This window comes from Quercus lobata, chromosome 11 (genome assembly GCF_001633185.2).
Source record: "Quercus lobata isolate SW786 chromosome 11, ValleyOak3.0 Primary Assembly, whole genome shotgun sequence".
Classification (NCBI taxonomy): domain Eukaryota; kingdom Viridiplantae; phylum Streptophyta; class Magnoliopsida; order Fagales; family Fagaceae; genus Quercus; species Quercus lobata.
In genome coordinates, this window is record NC_044914.1 from 1,430,106 (window position 1) to 1,444,519 (window position 14,414).

The 14,414-nt window shown below is 42.6% G+C and overlaps 2 protein-coding genes across 2 annotated transcripts; both read left to right on the forward strand.

Annotated features, from left to right (window-relative positions):
* Positions 1–1,464: 1,464 nt before the first annotated feature.
* Positions 1,465–1,992, forward strand: LOC115968444. The gene has a single exon (XM_031087839.1). It carries the CDS (start codon positions 1,465–1,467, stop codon positions 1,990–1,992), a length of 528 nt encoding a protein of 175 aa, XP_030943699.1.
* Positions 1,993–11,905: 9,913 nt separating this feature from the next.
* LOC115968446 (TMV resistance protein N-like) lies at positions 11,906–14,189 on the forward strand. The gene is made up of 2 exons (XM_031087845.1): positions 11,906–12,457; positions 13,098–14,189. The coding sequence occupies exons 1-2, from the start codon at positions 11,906–11,908 to the stop codon at positions 14,187–14,189; spliced, it is 1,644 nt and encodes a 547-aa protein (XP_030943705.1).
* Positions 14,190–14,414: the final 225 nt, after the last annotated feature.

Genomic DNA, 14,414 nt, shown 5'->3' on the forward strand with positions numbered 1-14,414 from the left:
CGAGATGGAAGTGTGCACACCACTCAAACCAGCAAAAGCTATTCTCGTGTGGGCAGTCACATGCTCCAGAGGCAAAATAACAACCAGGCCGTGCAACCAAAAGAAGTTAGGAGTCATGCATCCCAGAGACAGAATGATAAGCAAGCCATGCAGCAAGAGATAGATGATTTGAAGAGAAAGCTGCGCCATGCACAACGAAGGCAATCTCATTCTAGGCCTGACATACCCTCCAATGATGAAAGTGACGATGACTATAGGCAAAGATCGAGAACTCCCCCAAGTGAGACCTTTTCTCATGAAGAAGAGCACTACCGGAGGCGTAAGCGTAAAAGCCCATCTCCTAGGGGCTTGGGAAACGATGCCATGAGCAGGGCACTGGATCAACTCTCCAAGTCACCTTTCACACACCACATAAAAAGGGGTATACTTCCTCAACGATTCCAGCAGCCAACCTTCGCCATTTACAACGGCAAAATAGACACTGTGGAGCATGTGAACCAGTTCAACCAAAGGATGGCTGTCCATTCTAAAAACGAGGCGCTGATGTGCAAGGTTTTCCTGTCTAGCTTAGGACCAGTGGCAATGAGGTGGTTCAATGGATTAAAGATGAATTCCATAGATTCTTATAGGCAGCTGATCTAAGCCTTTGGCTCCCGTTTCGTCACAAATAGCAGAGCTCCTCAGCCCTTGAGCGCTTTATTATCGTTATCCATGCATGATGGAGAAACTCTAAAGGCTTACTCCGACAGATATAGGGAGATGTATAATGAAATGGATGACAATTTTGACGATGTCGCCATCAGCACCTTCAAAAATAGTCTCCCAGCCAAGCACAGCTTGAGGAAGTCTCTGACTGGTAAGCCTGCCATTAGTGTGCGCCAACTGATGGATCGGATCGATAAGTATAAATGAGTAGAGGAAGACCAGCTACAAGGTAAAGGAAAAGAGAAGGTTATCCCTCAGGAGAGGAGGGATTTCAGGTCGGACCGATATAACAGCAATCGCTCGAGGAGAGATTTCGTAGGGCAATCTGGAGTAACCAATATGCAGACTGTCAATACCGTATTCCGAGAACCAGTACATTGGGTGTTGGAGAAAATCAAGAACGAGCCATACTTTAAGTGGCTGAATAAGATGGCGGGAAAGTCCACGAGGCACAATCAGAACTTTTACTGCCAATACCACTAGGACCACGGACATACCACGGAGAACTATATGAACCTCTAGAACTATCTGGACCAGCTAGACCGAGAAGGAAAGCTGAAGCACCTTCTACATCATTCCGAGGGTCATCAAGGCCAGACCCACCAGGAACCCCAGAAAGATACTGCCTTAAGGCCACCCGTGGGGACAATCAATGTAATCCTAGCCGCGCTAGGAAGAACAGGCATGCACCCTTCACGAGTGTTATCCGTGACTCAGCTGCCTGCCGAGGAGTCCCAGCTAGGGTCGAAGAGGGCCAGAATGAATTTTCGCCCAATCTTAAGTTTTTTAGAAGAAGACAAGATTAGAACCACCCAGCCCCATGACAATGCGCTGTTGATCACTCTCAGAATCAGGGACTGCAATGTGAAAAGAGTGATGGTGGATGGCGGCAATGCTGCAGAGGTTATATACCCCGACCTCTACAAGGGGCTGAGGTTAAAACGGGAAGATTTAGTGCCCTATAGCTCTCCTTTGATGAGTTTCGACGGGAAAGCTGTTATTCCAAAGGGCATGATTAGGCTGCCCATCCGGACTGACCCAGAGATAGTGGAGGTGAGCTTTATAGTGGTGGACACCTATTCCCCCTATATAGCCATCGTCGGTATACCCTGGCTCCATACCTTAGGGGCTGTCGCTTCCTCGTTGCATCAGAAGGTGAAATTCCCGTCAGAGGACCAGGTTCTCAAAATCCGTGGTTACCAATCCATGACAAGGCAGTTTGTGGTGACTGCCATCTCACATCGGCTCGATGCAGATCCCTCGGCCTCCGCTAAAAAGAATTTATAGCAATCAAGGGCCTCGGTGTCGCCTCCTGATACAGCTGCCAAGGAGGCGAAATGCAAAGATCTAGAGGAGGTGGTTATTGGTGATGACCTAGAGAAGTTTTTTCGGGTGGGGGCTCAGCTACCCCTTCAGGAGAAGGATGAGTTGATTGAGTTTCTCAAAAGAAATATTGACGTATTTGCATGAGATGCTTGTGATGCTCTCGGGATTGATCCAGCCTTCATCTGTCACCATCTCAATGTCAACCCGTCCATCACTCCCAAGAAGCAGCCACCTCGTCGCCCATCAAGAGAGCACGCCGATGCGATTAGGGACGAAGTGGCAAAGCTTAAGCATGCAGGGGCTATCAAAGAGGTTTTTTACCTCGAATGGTTGGCCAACACCGTGGTGGTCAAGAAAAAAAGTGAAAAATGGTGGGTTTGTGTAGACTTCATGGACCTAAATAAAACATGCCCAAAAGACTCATTCCCCATGCCTCGGATAGACCAGCTGGTGGATGCAACAGTAGGCCATCCTCGGATGAGTTTCTTAGATGCCTTTCAAGGCTATCATCAAATACCACTAGCCCTGGAGGATCAGGAGAAGACAGCCTTCATGACACCTACTGGGAACTACCACTACAAGGTAATGTCGTTCGGTCCGAAGAACGTAGGGTCCACTTATCAAAGGATGATGACAAGAATGTTCGAGCAGCAGTTGGGCAAGAGTATCGAAATCTATGTTGATGATATGGTGGTGAAGTGTAAAGTGGTGTCCGAGTATTTAGGAGACCTCGGCAGCACCTTTGATGTCTTAAGGAAGCATAAGCTGCGCCTAAATGCTTCCAAATGCTCATTCGGCGTGGGATCAAGAAAATTTTTAGACTACATGGTTACTCATAGGGGAATTGAGGTGAACCCTAACTAGATCAAGGCTATTAATAACTTAAAACCACCGCAAAACACCAAGGAGGTCCAAAAGCTTACTGGAATGATCGCAGCCCTGAATCGATTCATTTCCAGATCGATGGATAGATGCAGACCATTCTATCTCTTGATTAACAAGTGGAAAGGATTTGAGTGGTCCGAGGATTGTATTGCGACCTTCCAGCAACTCAAGGAATACCTATCCCAGCCATCTATCATGTCTAGTCCTGAGGCCGATGAAGTCCTATACGCATATATTGCTATGGCCCCCTATGCCGTGAGTTTAGTGCTAATACGGGATGACAATGGCCTTCAAAAGCCAGTCTATTACGTGAGTAAGTTGCTGCACGAAGCTGAGGTCAGATACTTACCCTTGGAGAAAGCCATACTAGCTGTGGTCAATGCTACGCGAAAGCTTCCCCATTATTTCCAAGCCCACACAGTGGTTGTTCTAACCCAACTACTTTTGAAGTCCATACTTCGGACCGTTGATTACACTGGAAGGATTGCCATATGGAGCACAATTCTGGGAGTTTTTGACATCAAGTACATGCCTTGGACCTCCATAAAGGGCCAGGTCCTAGCTGACTTGGTGGTTGAATTTGCTAAACCACTAGTAGAAATAGTAGCCAAGGAGCGCAACATGGATGGAAAATCGGTTGGAGTAATCTCTACGCCAGGACCCTCATGTTGGAAGGTGTACGTTGATGGCACAGCAAATCAAAAGGGGTCCGGAGTGGGGCTAGTCCTAATATCTCCTGAGAAGACTATCATAGAGAAATCCCTGAGACTTGGGTTCTCGGCCACGAACAACGAAGCCGAATTCGAGGCCTTGTTACAAGGAATGGCCATGGTGTAGAAGATGGGAGGAAAAGGAGTAGAGATTTCCTGGACTCGAGACTAGTAGTGGGCCAGGTAAAGGGAGAGTTCAAAGCCAGAGATGCGAGGATGCAAGAGTACCTAAGCCAGGTTAAACGCTTGCAGTCAGACTTCGACCTTTTCAGCCTGTCATATGTCTCCAGAAGTGGAAACACTTATGCAGATTTATGGGCCACGCTTGCTACCTCCTCAGCAGGGGGTCTGCCTTGAATTATTCTTGTCGAGCATCTGGATAGAGCAAATGAGGTTGCAAAGGGCATGGTTCATATCCATGAGGTTAGAATGGGTCCTAACTGGATGGACCCTATAGTGAGGTTCCTCAAAGATGATATTTTGCCCGAGGAGAAGTCAGAGGCTGAAAAAATACGAAGAAACGCCCCTCGGTTCTGGTTGTCCGAAGACCACAAATCGTATAAGCGCTCATATTCTGGGCCATATTTACTGCATGTTCACCCTGAAGCATCAGAATTACTACTTGAAGAGCTGCACGAAGGGATTTGTGGGAGTCACACAGGAGGAAGATCTCTGTCGCACCGAGCCATTACCCAGGGATATTGGTGGCCAGGGATGCAGAAGGAAGCCTTGGGATATGTTAAGAAGTGTGACCAGTGCCAAAGGTTTGCCCCAAATATTCATCAGCCAGAAGGGGTCCTCAACCCTTTATCCAGTCCATGGCCATCCGTCTAGTGGGGGCTGGATATTGTAGGCCTTTTCCCTAAGGTAGTAGGAAATAAGAGATATCTGTTGGTCGGAATAGATTACTTCACCAAATGGGTCGAAGCAGAGCCATTGGCCAACATCAGAGATGTGGATGTTAAGAAATTTATCTGGAGAAATATTGTTACACGATTCGGGGTCCCTCGTACCCTCATTTCAGATAATGGACTCCAATTTGACAGCAAAGCCTTTAGAAAATACTGTTGCGAACTGGGGATCACTAACAGGTACTCAACTCCAACTTATCCTCAACGAAATGGACAGGCCGAGATTGTCAACAAGGTCATAGTCAATGGGCTAAAGAAGAGACTGGATGACGCCAAGGGAAGATGGGTAGAAGAGCTGCCGCACATCTTATGGACTTATCGGACTACACCACGGCGGTCAACAGGGGAGACACCTTTTGCCATGACCTATGGGGCCGAGGCTATTATCTCTCTAGAGGCAAGCTTCCCAACGCTGAGGACAAACTCCTTCACCCCAAACAATAATGATGAATTACTAGGGAAGAACCTAGATCTGATCGATGAACGAAGAGAGAAGGCAGTGATCCAGTTGGCCTATTACCACCAGAAGCTCAAGAAGGGATATGATGCCAATATGAAGCTTAGACCGCTAGCACCAAGGGACTTAGTGTTGAGGAAAGTTGTGGGTGCTGCTAAGAACCCATCCTGGGGAAAGCTTGGACCTAACTGGGAAGGACCATACCGAATTACTTCAATAGCGGGAATAGGTGCATACTACTTAAAGGACATAGATGAAAAATCTGTACCTCGTCCATGGAATGTAAATAACCTGAGAAGGTGTTATTATTAATAAAAGCATTTCTCTAATTCAAATTTTAAGTCTATTATGGTTATATGTCTTGTATTTCGGCAACCATCTAAGTACTAGACAGAATCAAGGTCTTGCATGGTCCTCGGACTCAAACCTATGGGGAAACTAACTACTTCTAGCAAGAGCTTAGGTGGCAGGTAGAATCCAAATGCTGGGCGAACCCTCAGACCACAACCATTGAAGAAATTAACATGATCAAGCATTCGTGCAAGTTGCAAATATAGCCTAAATATACACTCGGTACCCTGGATCATCTACTCGGCCCCTGTCCCCTAAAGATGTAAGCAAACGCAAACTAAGTGTCCCCTTAATGCTAGTGAATTGGAATTTAAAAGTCTAATTTCAGATGTGGTATGCACATAACCATTTTTACCCATTAGGATAACCAACTCATGAAACACGAGATTCACACTAATAATAATAATAATAATAATAACAATAAACACATAATGTAAAGAAAGGAATTTCATACATTTAATCTAAAAGTTTAATTACAATGATGCCAATAAAAAATAAAAAATAAATAAATAAAAGGAGGCAAAACTAAAACAGAAGCTAGACGACCTATTTCTTCAGCTTTATCTTGATTCCATCCTTGGAGAGCTGAGTAGAAATGACCTCAGGACCCTTGGAGCCCTCACTAAGGGGAACAGTTTGAAGGGGTTGAATCGAGAGAGCTAGCTCCTTGGCATGAGGGGCCTGAGCATCAGCTGTAGACTCTGCAGTCTTCTGGGGCGCTTTAGGGTTCAGGTTTTCCTGTGTTTCTGTTGCCCCAGGAAGCTCACCCTCCTCGGCTGGCTCATTATGAGCGGTTATGGCTAGAGCAGTTTCAAGCCAAGCAGCCTTAGCCTCCTCAGGAGCAACCTCAGCCTCGAAACTGGCAAAGGCAGTTTCACGGATGGTTGGAGGGTAGTATACATTCTCCACCTTCCACAGATCGGATGAAGCCTCAACCCCAGCTTGTTTAAGGGTTTCATTCCAAACCTGGGAACAGTAGAGCCTGCATACTCCAGGTACTTGAGCCTTGAGAGTGGCCTGGGTCTCAGCCACTCCCAAGTCATAAGCCTCCTCCTCGGCTTTCTCCTTGGAGCTCTTAGCCTCCGTTCTGGCGAATTCCGCCTCTGCCTTTGCCCTCAAGGCCTCATCCCTAGCCCACTCAGCAATGTTCTTGGCCTCCTCTGCCTCGGCCAGTTTCTTCTTCAAATCAGTTATTTGCTCCTTGGCAATCTTCAACTGATCCTCGGCCTCGAGTAGGCACCTTGTTTAGTCCTTAGCCTACTTCTGAACGCCAACTAGGCCTGCTTCAGCGCTATCTCGGGCCCTCGTCATCTCCTTCAGCTCCTCCCTTGCTTTCAAGAGATCGGCCTCGAAGTTTTTAAGGGTCTGTGTAGTGTCCAAGCGCTTGTCACGCTCAAGCTCCATGAACCTGCTCTGCTCCTTAGCATCCTCTTCTAGCCTATAAGTGGCCTGGACAACCTGTCAATTGAAACAAGCATACGGTAAGTTGGAAACCAAGGAACAAAAATCAACGGAGTCACACAAGTGTTAGAAATCTTACCATGCCCAAGTACCTCTTGATGTTGAGAAAGACCTCCTGCCTCCTCAAATTCCCCAGCTTGGCCATATCGGCGGGAAGTAGCAGGGTCCTTTCCAATGCATTAGCCATGTAGGTGCCTTCGCCCCCTCGGAAGTCCCTAAGGGAGGCGTTGTTCATCAATGGCTCCCCGTGGAGCATTAGGGTAGGAAGCCAGGCCTGGGGCTTGGACTGAGCGGCGACCTCCTTTTCTTGGCCTAAGTGCCCGATTTTTAATTGCTTTGAAGCTCGTAGGGCTTCATCTTCCTCCTGAGAGGAGCGATATTTTCCCCCATCCATGGGCTCCTTGCCTTTGGAAGTCCTCTTTCTTTCTGGATTGGCGGCCTCAGGCCGAGGAGGCAGAGTCAACTGGGAAGAGGGAGGAAGCCTGGACCGACGAGACGATGGTTGTAATTGGGTGGAAGATGCCCTCGTTTGAGCAGGCTGAGGCTGGGGTGAAGGAGGAGGAAGTTTGGATTGTGACCTCCTCAGTGCGTCCTTCCCCAGTTGGCCCTCAATCAAATCAAGTAAGCTGGTCGGAGGTTTTATCTTATAACCCATCTCGGCCTAAGAAGAAGTCCCTACTGATAGGAGATCTACTTTTGTCAAATCGGGGTCGCCCAAGTCACCAAAGGGATCCTCGGATTGATTAACTTGGTTGAATGCACCAAATTCGTCCTTGGACGGACCCAAATCACCCTCAGCCTCCGCTGCTTGATGAAATGAAGAAAGGCCTGCCAACAGGACGCCTTCTGGGATAAGAGATCCCTCGGGAAGCAAAAACTCGTGTTCTGCTATAGTGATTTTTTGAAGCCGAGGATCGTTAGTTCTGATCACGTGCTTCGGAGCGGGGAATGATTTCTGGATGGGATCATACCCTAGGATCTTGTGGGCGGCCCTGACTTGGTTGTCAGCTTCGTTTACAAAGACCTTTCTAAATCTTCCCGGTTGACCAGGTGAAAGTGTCGTTCAAAGGTGTGTGGATCTGCAAAAAGAAAACATATTCATATTAGTAACCGAACAATGCAAATTATGATGGCACAAAAGATTATCCCTCTCCTACTCTCGATACCACACCTGGTTCCCCCTCCTCTATTTGGCAATGAAGGTCATCGTGCCACTCCCCAGACACAATGAGAAAGTCCTTATTTAACCCTTTGCTGGTCTCTGGGAGGTACTGAATAAGTCAAACCTTATTGTCCCTCGTCTTCATATAGTAAGATTTACCCTTCAGGTGTTGGAGGTTGTAGTACCAGTTTACATCGTGATGGGTTAACCTTAACCCCATTTTCTCGTTTTAAGCATCCACACAACCCAGGATCCTAAACACGTTGGCAGCGCACTAGGTGGGAGCTAATCGAAAATGCCTAAGGTAATCCCTCATCACCGGCCCTATAGGGATTCTCACGCCGCCTTCTATGAAGGTGATTAGGGGAATCACTACTTCACCCTCTTGCCTCCTAAACTGCCACTCCCCTTCCTCATAGTACCTCAAACCTACATTAGGGGGTATCCTATAATCGGCGATGAATTTTTCCATCGCCTCTTCGGACTTAACCAACTTTTTTAATTTACCCATCCCTAGAAACGGCTAAAAAGACTCAGGGAAGGCAAAAGAAGGAAAGGAGTAAGAGGAAAAGAAACTTAGAAGAGAGAAAATGCGAGTTAGAGAGAGAAGAAAACTTACAGAAATGAGGAAAAGCTCCTCGGACAGGCTTTTTATGTTGAAAAGAGACGTGAGTTTGGCTGGAGATTTGACTGAACTCAGGATATGTGTGCAAAAACTCTTGAGTGCAAAAGTAAAGAGACAAATCGATTCAAATGGGTATTTATACCTCCAATTAAAAATAACCAAGCGGGTTTTCCTGCCCATAAAGTTAAAGAAACCCCACCAATAGATTACCATCACACCATTGAACGTGGGGAGCACAGAGCCACCAGAATTTAATGAGGGCGTGCTCTGTATACCGAAGCACCAGGAACAAGCCTTGGACAAGCGAAGAGGCTCTAGCACTGACGGAGGACAAGACTTGACCAGCCATGATAAAGGCTCGAGGACACCAAAATCCCCCTCTCCGTCCGAGGAGCCGACAGCAGAATTTTGAGGGGCTATTGTGGAGTCCAAGAATTTAACAACCCTGGCCCACCTCATACTAAGCCCAAGGCCCACGCCGAGGAGGAAGGAATGGCTGAGGACGAATAAAGAAAGCCCAAGTGGCCCAAAAACATCGCCGAGGACAATTCTGTCCTCGGCCAACCTAGATCCTAGTAGGGAAGAATGGCCCACCATCAACGGCAGCCTCCCAGAGCGACCCAAGAAAAAGAACGAGTACTGTAGGACAGCCACGGGAGCATGGTGTAGGAATAGTTCAAGGAGAAAATGTCACATCCGCATTAAATGCCCACAACTAACGTTTTGGCTGCATTAATGAGGAAATGACCCTTGAACAGTGCGGTCTTGGTTGTTGTAACTCACTGAAGGTTTGGGAAGGTGGCTGGTGGGACAGGCACTCAAGTAGTAACCTGCATGATCAACAGATGGAGGGCCAAAATCGACTGGAGGGGGATATATAATGTGAGAAATCCTCCAGGAAAAGAAGAAGAAAAAAAAAAAAAAAGGAATATGGTAGCAATTTGCATGATCTTAAAAACCTTTGTAACCTAGCACTAAAGAAATAATAAGAACACTAAATTCCTCGGACGAAATACCCGAGGACAGAATTTCATACTTTAGTCCATATCCTTGTTATTCAATCCATTCATAACCATGTAAAATAATTTGTGACGGTAACATTACTCTTGTTAATATTATTGGAAATGAAAAATAAATTAATAGTTATGTCAAAACTTTTCAATCTTAACCCAACTAATTAATTTATCTCACCTTCCGAGTTTTTAATAAGAAACTTCGTACACGTGAGAGTGAAATGTGATGGAACGAACTTAAACTCGTTGGAAGGAAAGCTGAAATTTCATGGGACCGTTGGTTAGAAAGACTTAGGGTCTATTTGGTACGTGTTTTAAACAACAGTGTTTAAACAACGTGTTTAAACACACGTACCAAACGGACCCTAAGGGCTCATTTGGTAATGTTGTTCTAGTAACATTATTTATATTTTTTAGAAATACGTGTGAGTGAAAAAATGTGTGAAAATATGTATAATGTTGTTTAAAAACTGAAAACATATGTTTAAACATGTATACCAAATAAATCCTTAGTCTAAAACAAAAAGTCACTGTTTTGCAATTTCTAGTTAACTTTTGAGAAAAGTCTAAAACAAAAAGTCATTGTTTTGCAATTTCTACTTAACTTCTTAGGAAATTCTAAAACAAAAAGCCATTGTTTTGCATTTTTTCTTTAAGTTTTATTGAAATTTTGCAAGCATGAGAATATAATATAAAGACATATAAAAAATTCAGATGTTAGATTTTTAAAATTTACTCTTAATATAAAGACATATAAAAAATTTAAAGAGTTTCTTTTCAAACTAATTTTGAAAGAATCTTTGTTAAAAAATAATTGGTACTCTACGAAAAAAAAAAAAAGAGAGACTAGAATCATTGACAATTGACACTCTATCTTCAATATATTTGTTAATATGAATAACATTAGAGATACAAACTATTTTACAAAAAAATTTACAAACTGTTGATGTGGTGGTTGATTATTAGTAAATGAAAAAGTGATATTAATGGTAGGCCTAGACAAAATCAATAAGAGATTGGGCACTTCAACATTTTATAAAAATATTATAAAATAGTTTGTAATTCTAACATTAGTCATGTTAATATCATTAGAAATGAAAAATCAATTAATAATTATGTCAAAACTTTTCAATCTTAAACCCAACTAATTTATCACACCTTCCAAGTTTCCGATCAGAACCTTCGTACCCGTGAGAGTGAAATGTGATGGATCAAATCAACTTTAACTTGTTGGAAGGAAAGTTGAAACCGCGTGGGACCGGTTGGAAAGATTGCACGACGGAAACTTCGAGGAAGAGGTTGAGGTAGTCTAAAACTACTTTTTTTTTCTTTTTCTATGGAATAGAGACGGTGTGTGGGTTTGGATAGCAATTAATCCGGCGTCTGCGTTTTCAAAGCGCGTTTTCTCCTCTCTCTTTTTTCTTTTTTTTTTTGCCCGCATTTGTTGACTTTAAGAGACAATATTTACTGTTCATGAACAGTGTATGCACTGTTCACGCACTGTGCATACACAATTCACACATTAAAAAATATTAAAATGGGTCCCACGGTATTATTCATACATTTAAAAATTATTTTGCTACAATGTTTTCAGTTTCAGCAAAAAATAAGCTCAATCCAAACAGACCCGGTGAGTCAAAAACAAAAAGACACTGGTTTGCAATTTCTACCTAACTTCTTAGGAAAACTGAAGACGCGTAGGAATTTCTCTACTATAAAGGCCTTTCCTATTCCCCTTCCTAGTTGTTCATTCAACCTGAGCGCTCTTTTTCACCATTGCCAACCCAATTCATCGTCCTTCCCACCCATCTTCGAAGCCCAGCTCCATTCATCCATCATCCTCACCGTCGACCCTACGCACCATTGCCAACCTGATTCCTCATCCTCCTCACCCATCTTCAAAGTCCAGCTCCGTTCATACATCATACTCACCGAAGCTCTTTGCTCAATAAGCCATCACCGACCCAAGCAAGCCACGCCCCATCTTCGAGCTGTTACCGACCCAAACCCCATCGTTGATCTTTCTCCACTCTACATGTACTTTCTCTCAGTTTTTCCCTTTTTCTCAATTTGCATTTGGGTCTTTGTTTATGTTGTTGTTGATTTAAAGGCTCTTCTTCAAGGCCTTCATTCCTATTCCCCTTCCTAATTTGTTCATTCCACCTGAGCATTCCATTCAAATTGCTCTTTGTCAAAAGACACTTTTTCTTTTTCTTTTTTGGGGTGTGGTTTACTCATCTCTTGTACTTCTCATTTCATCACATCTTTGATCTTTCCAATCTTCTCCTCATAGATCTTGATGGCAGCTTTCCCGACCGATGAGGGAGACTCCTTTTCTTCTTCCACTCACAAGGGGGACTATGACGTCTTTTTGAGTTTTAAAGGTGAAGATACTCGCCATGGTTTTACTAGCCATTTATATCAAGCCTTGTGTGACAAAGGTTTCAACACCTTCATTGATAATGAAGATCTCCAAAGAGGTGAAGAAATTTCAGCGGAACTTATTAAAGCCATTAAATCATCAATGATTTCAATTATCATATTCTCTCAAAACTATGCATTTTCCACTTGGTGCCTCGAAGAACTTATCGAGATTCTTGAGTGTAAGAAAAATGGACAAAAAGTTTTACCAGTTTTTTACAAAGTGGATCCATCTGAAGTACGCAAGCAGGAAGGTAGTTTTGGATTAGCACTAACTACACATGAAAAAAAAATCGAGAATAACATTGAGAAAGTGTTGAGGTGGAGGGCAACTTTATGTGAAGCAGCTAGTTTGTCTGGGTGGCATTATGAGAATGGGTATGTATCTAACACTAATCTTGTTCTTTTTATAGCTTTCAAACCTCTGATGGTTTTGTTATGACGACTAAATACCAAATTAGGAAAATATTTTATTACGATAATATTTGCTATTACTATCTACTAAGCCACTAAGAGCACTGTCACTACTAAGGCATTAAAGGCCAGCACAAATAGAAGGTTTATTTTTATATTTTTACTTGATTTGTAAATTACAAATATATCTAATGTGCTTTCATCCGATGATTTTACCTTTCACCCGCACTTGTGAGAAAAGGAAGTGTGATTTAAATCAAGGCTCATCAACTTAATAATTTGCAAATTTTCTAAATCATTTCATTTTTAAAGTATTATAAATGGGCTAGTGACGTAGGATGAAGGGGCAGCAAGTGGCATGAGGAGAAGAACAAATAGAAGAGAGAGAGAGAGAGAGAGAGAGAGAGAGAGAGAGAGAGAGAGAGAGAGAATTAGGACTCAAAAGAAGAAGAAAAATGCACATTTAAGTCTCAAATTAATTATCGTCTTAAATCTATGACTATGAGTTACATGCACATTTACTTAATTTAAAAAATGTATCACTTGTAAGTCACACATCTAATCATCTTGAATTTAGTTCATTTTTGTATTTATATTTCCAACTGGTCTAATTATGTTTTCTACGCTCTACAACTGGCAGTTTTCTTGAATATCAGCCTATCCAAGAAATAATTAGAGTGGTATCAAGTACCAAATTAAATCGCACAAAGTTATTTGTTGCTAAATACCCAATTGGAGTAGATTTTCGTGCAGAATTTGTAGAAAATCTTTTAGATATTAAGTCAAATGATGTTCACGTGGTTGGAATTCATGGCCTTGGAGGAATAGGAAAGACTACAATTGCAAAAGCTGTTTATAATAGAGTTGCTGATCTATTTGAAGGAAGTAGCTTCCTAATGAATGTAAGAGAAAATTCAAGAACAGATCATAAGATAATCAAACTACAAGAGAAACTTCTTTCTGAGATCTTAGGGAGCAAAGAATTTGAGGTGCATAGTACATCCAAAGGAATCAATGTGATCAAAGATAGACTTTCGAGTAAAAAGATTCTTTTGATTCTTGATGATGTGGATAAATTGGGCCAAGTAGAAAATTTTCTCAGAAAATGCGATTGGCTTGCTAATGGAAGTAGAGTTATTATAACCACAAGAGACAAACATGTGCTAGCCACTCTTGAAATTGATTCTTTAATCTACGAGGTTGTGCAATTGGATCGACATGAAGCTCTTCAACTCTTTAGTAAGTGTGCCTTCAACAAAGACAAACCTGAGGCAGATTATTTACAACTTACAAATCAATTCATATGTTATACCAATGGCCTTCCACTAGCTCTACAAACCGTAGGTTCAGATTTACGCGGAAGAAACATTCGCCAATGGGAAAGTGAATTAGAAAAGTATAAGAATATTCCTAACAAAGAAATTCAAAAAATACTAAAAGTAAGTTTTGATGGATTGGACAAAAATGAACAGGATATTTTCCTTGATATTGCATGTTTCTTCAAAGGATTATCCAAAAATTATGTTGTGGATATCTTAGCTGGCTGCAATTTATATCCGGATTCTGGTATTCCAAAACTTATTGATATGTGTCTCATAAGTGTTGAATTTGACAATTTATGGATGAATGACTTGCTACAACAAATGGGTAGAGATATTGTTCAACAAGAATCAAATGTGCCTGGTAAACGTACAAGGCTATGGTGTTATGATGAAGCATTAGAAGTTCTTACAGAAAATACGGTATAAGTTCTTTTTCTTCACTTCTTTTTTAAGCAAAAAATAAATCAATTATTTTTATTCTTTTTAATGTTAAGAAAAATATAAGTTTATCATTAACCTATTTTGTTTAAAATTTCAAATTGTTATGGGGTTGACCATTTCTATTGTGCAATGTGTTCCACCCAATGCTCTATCCAAACAGGGTTCATATGAAATTCGAGGCATAATGTTGTGCTCCAATAAACCAACAAA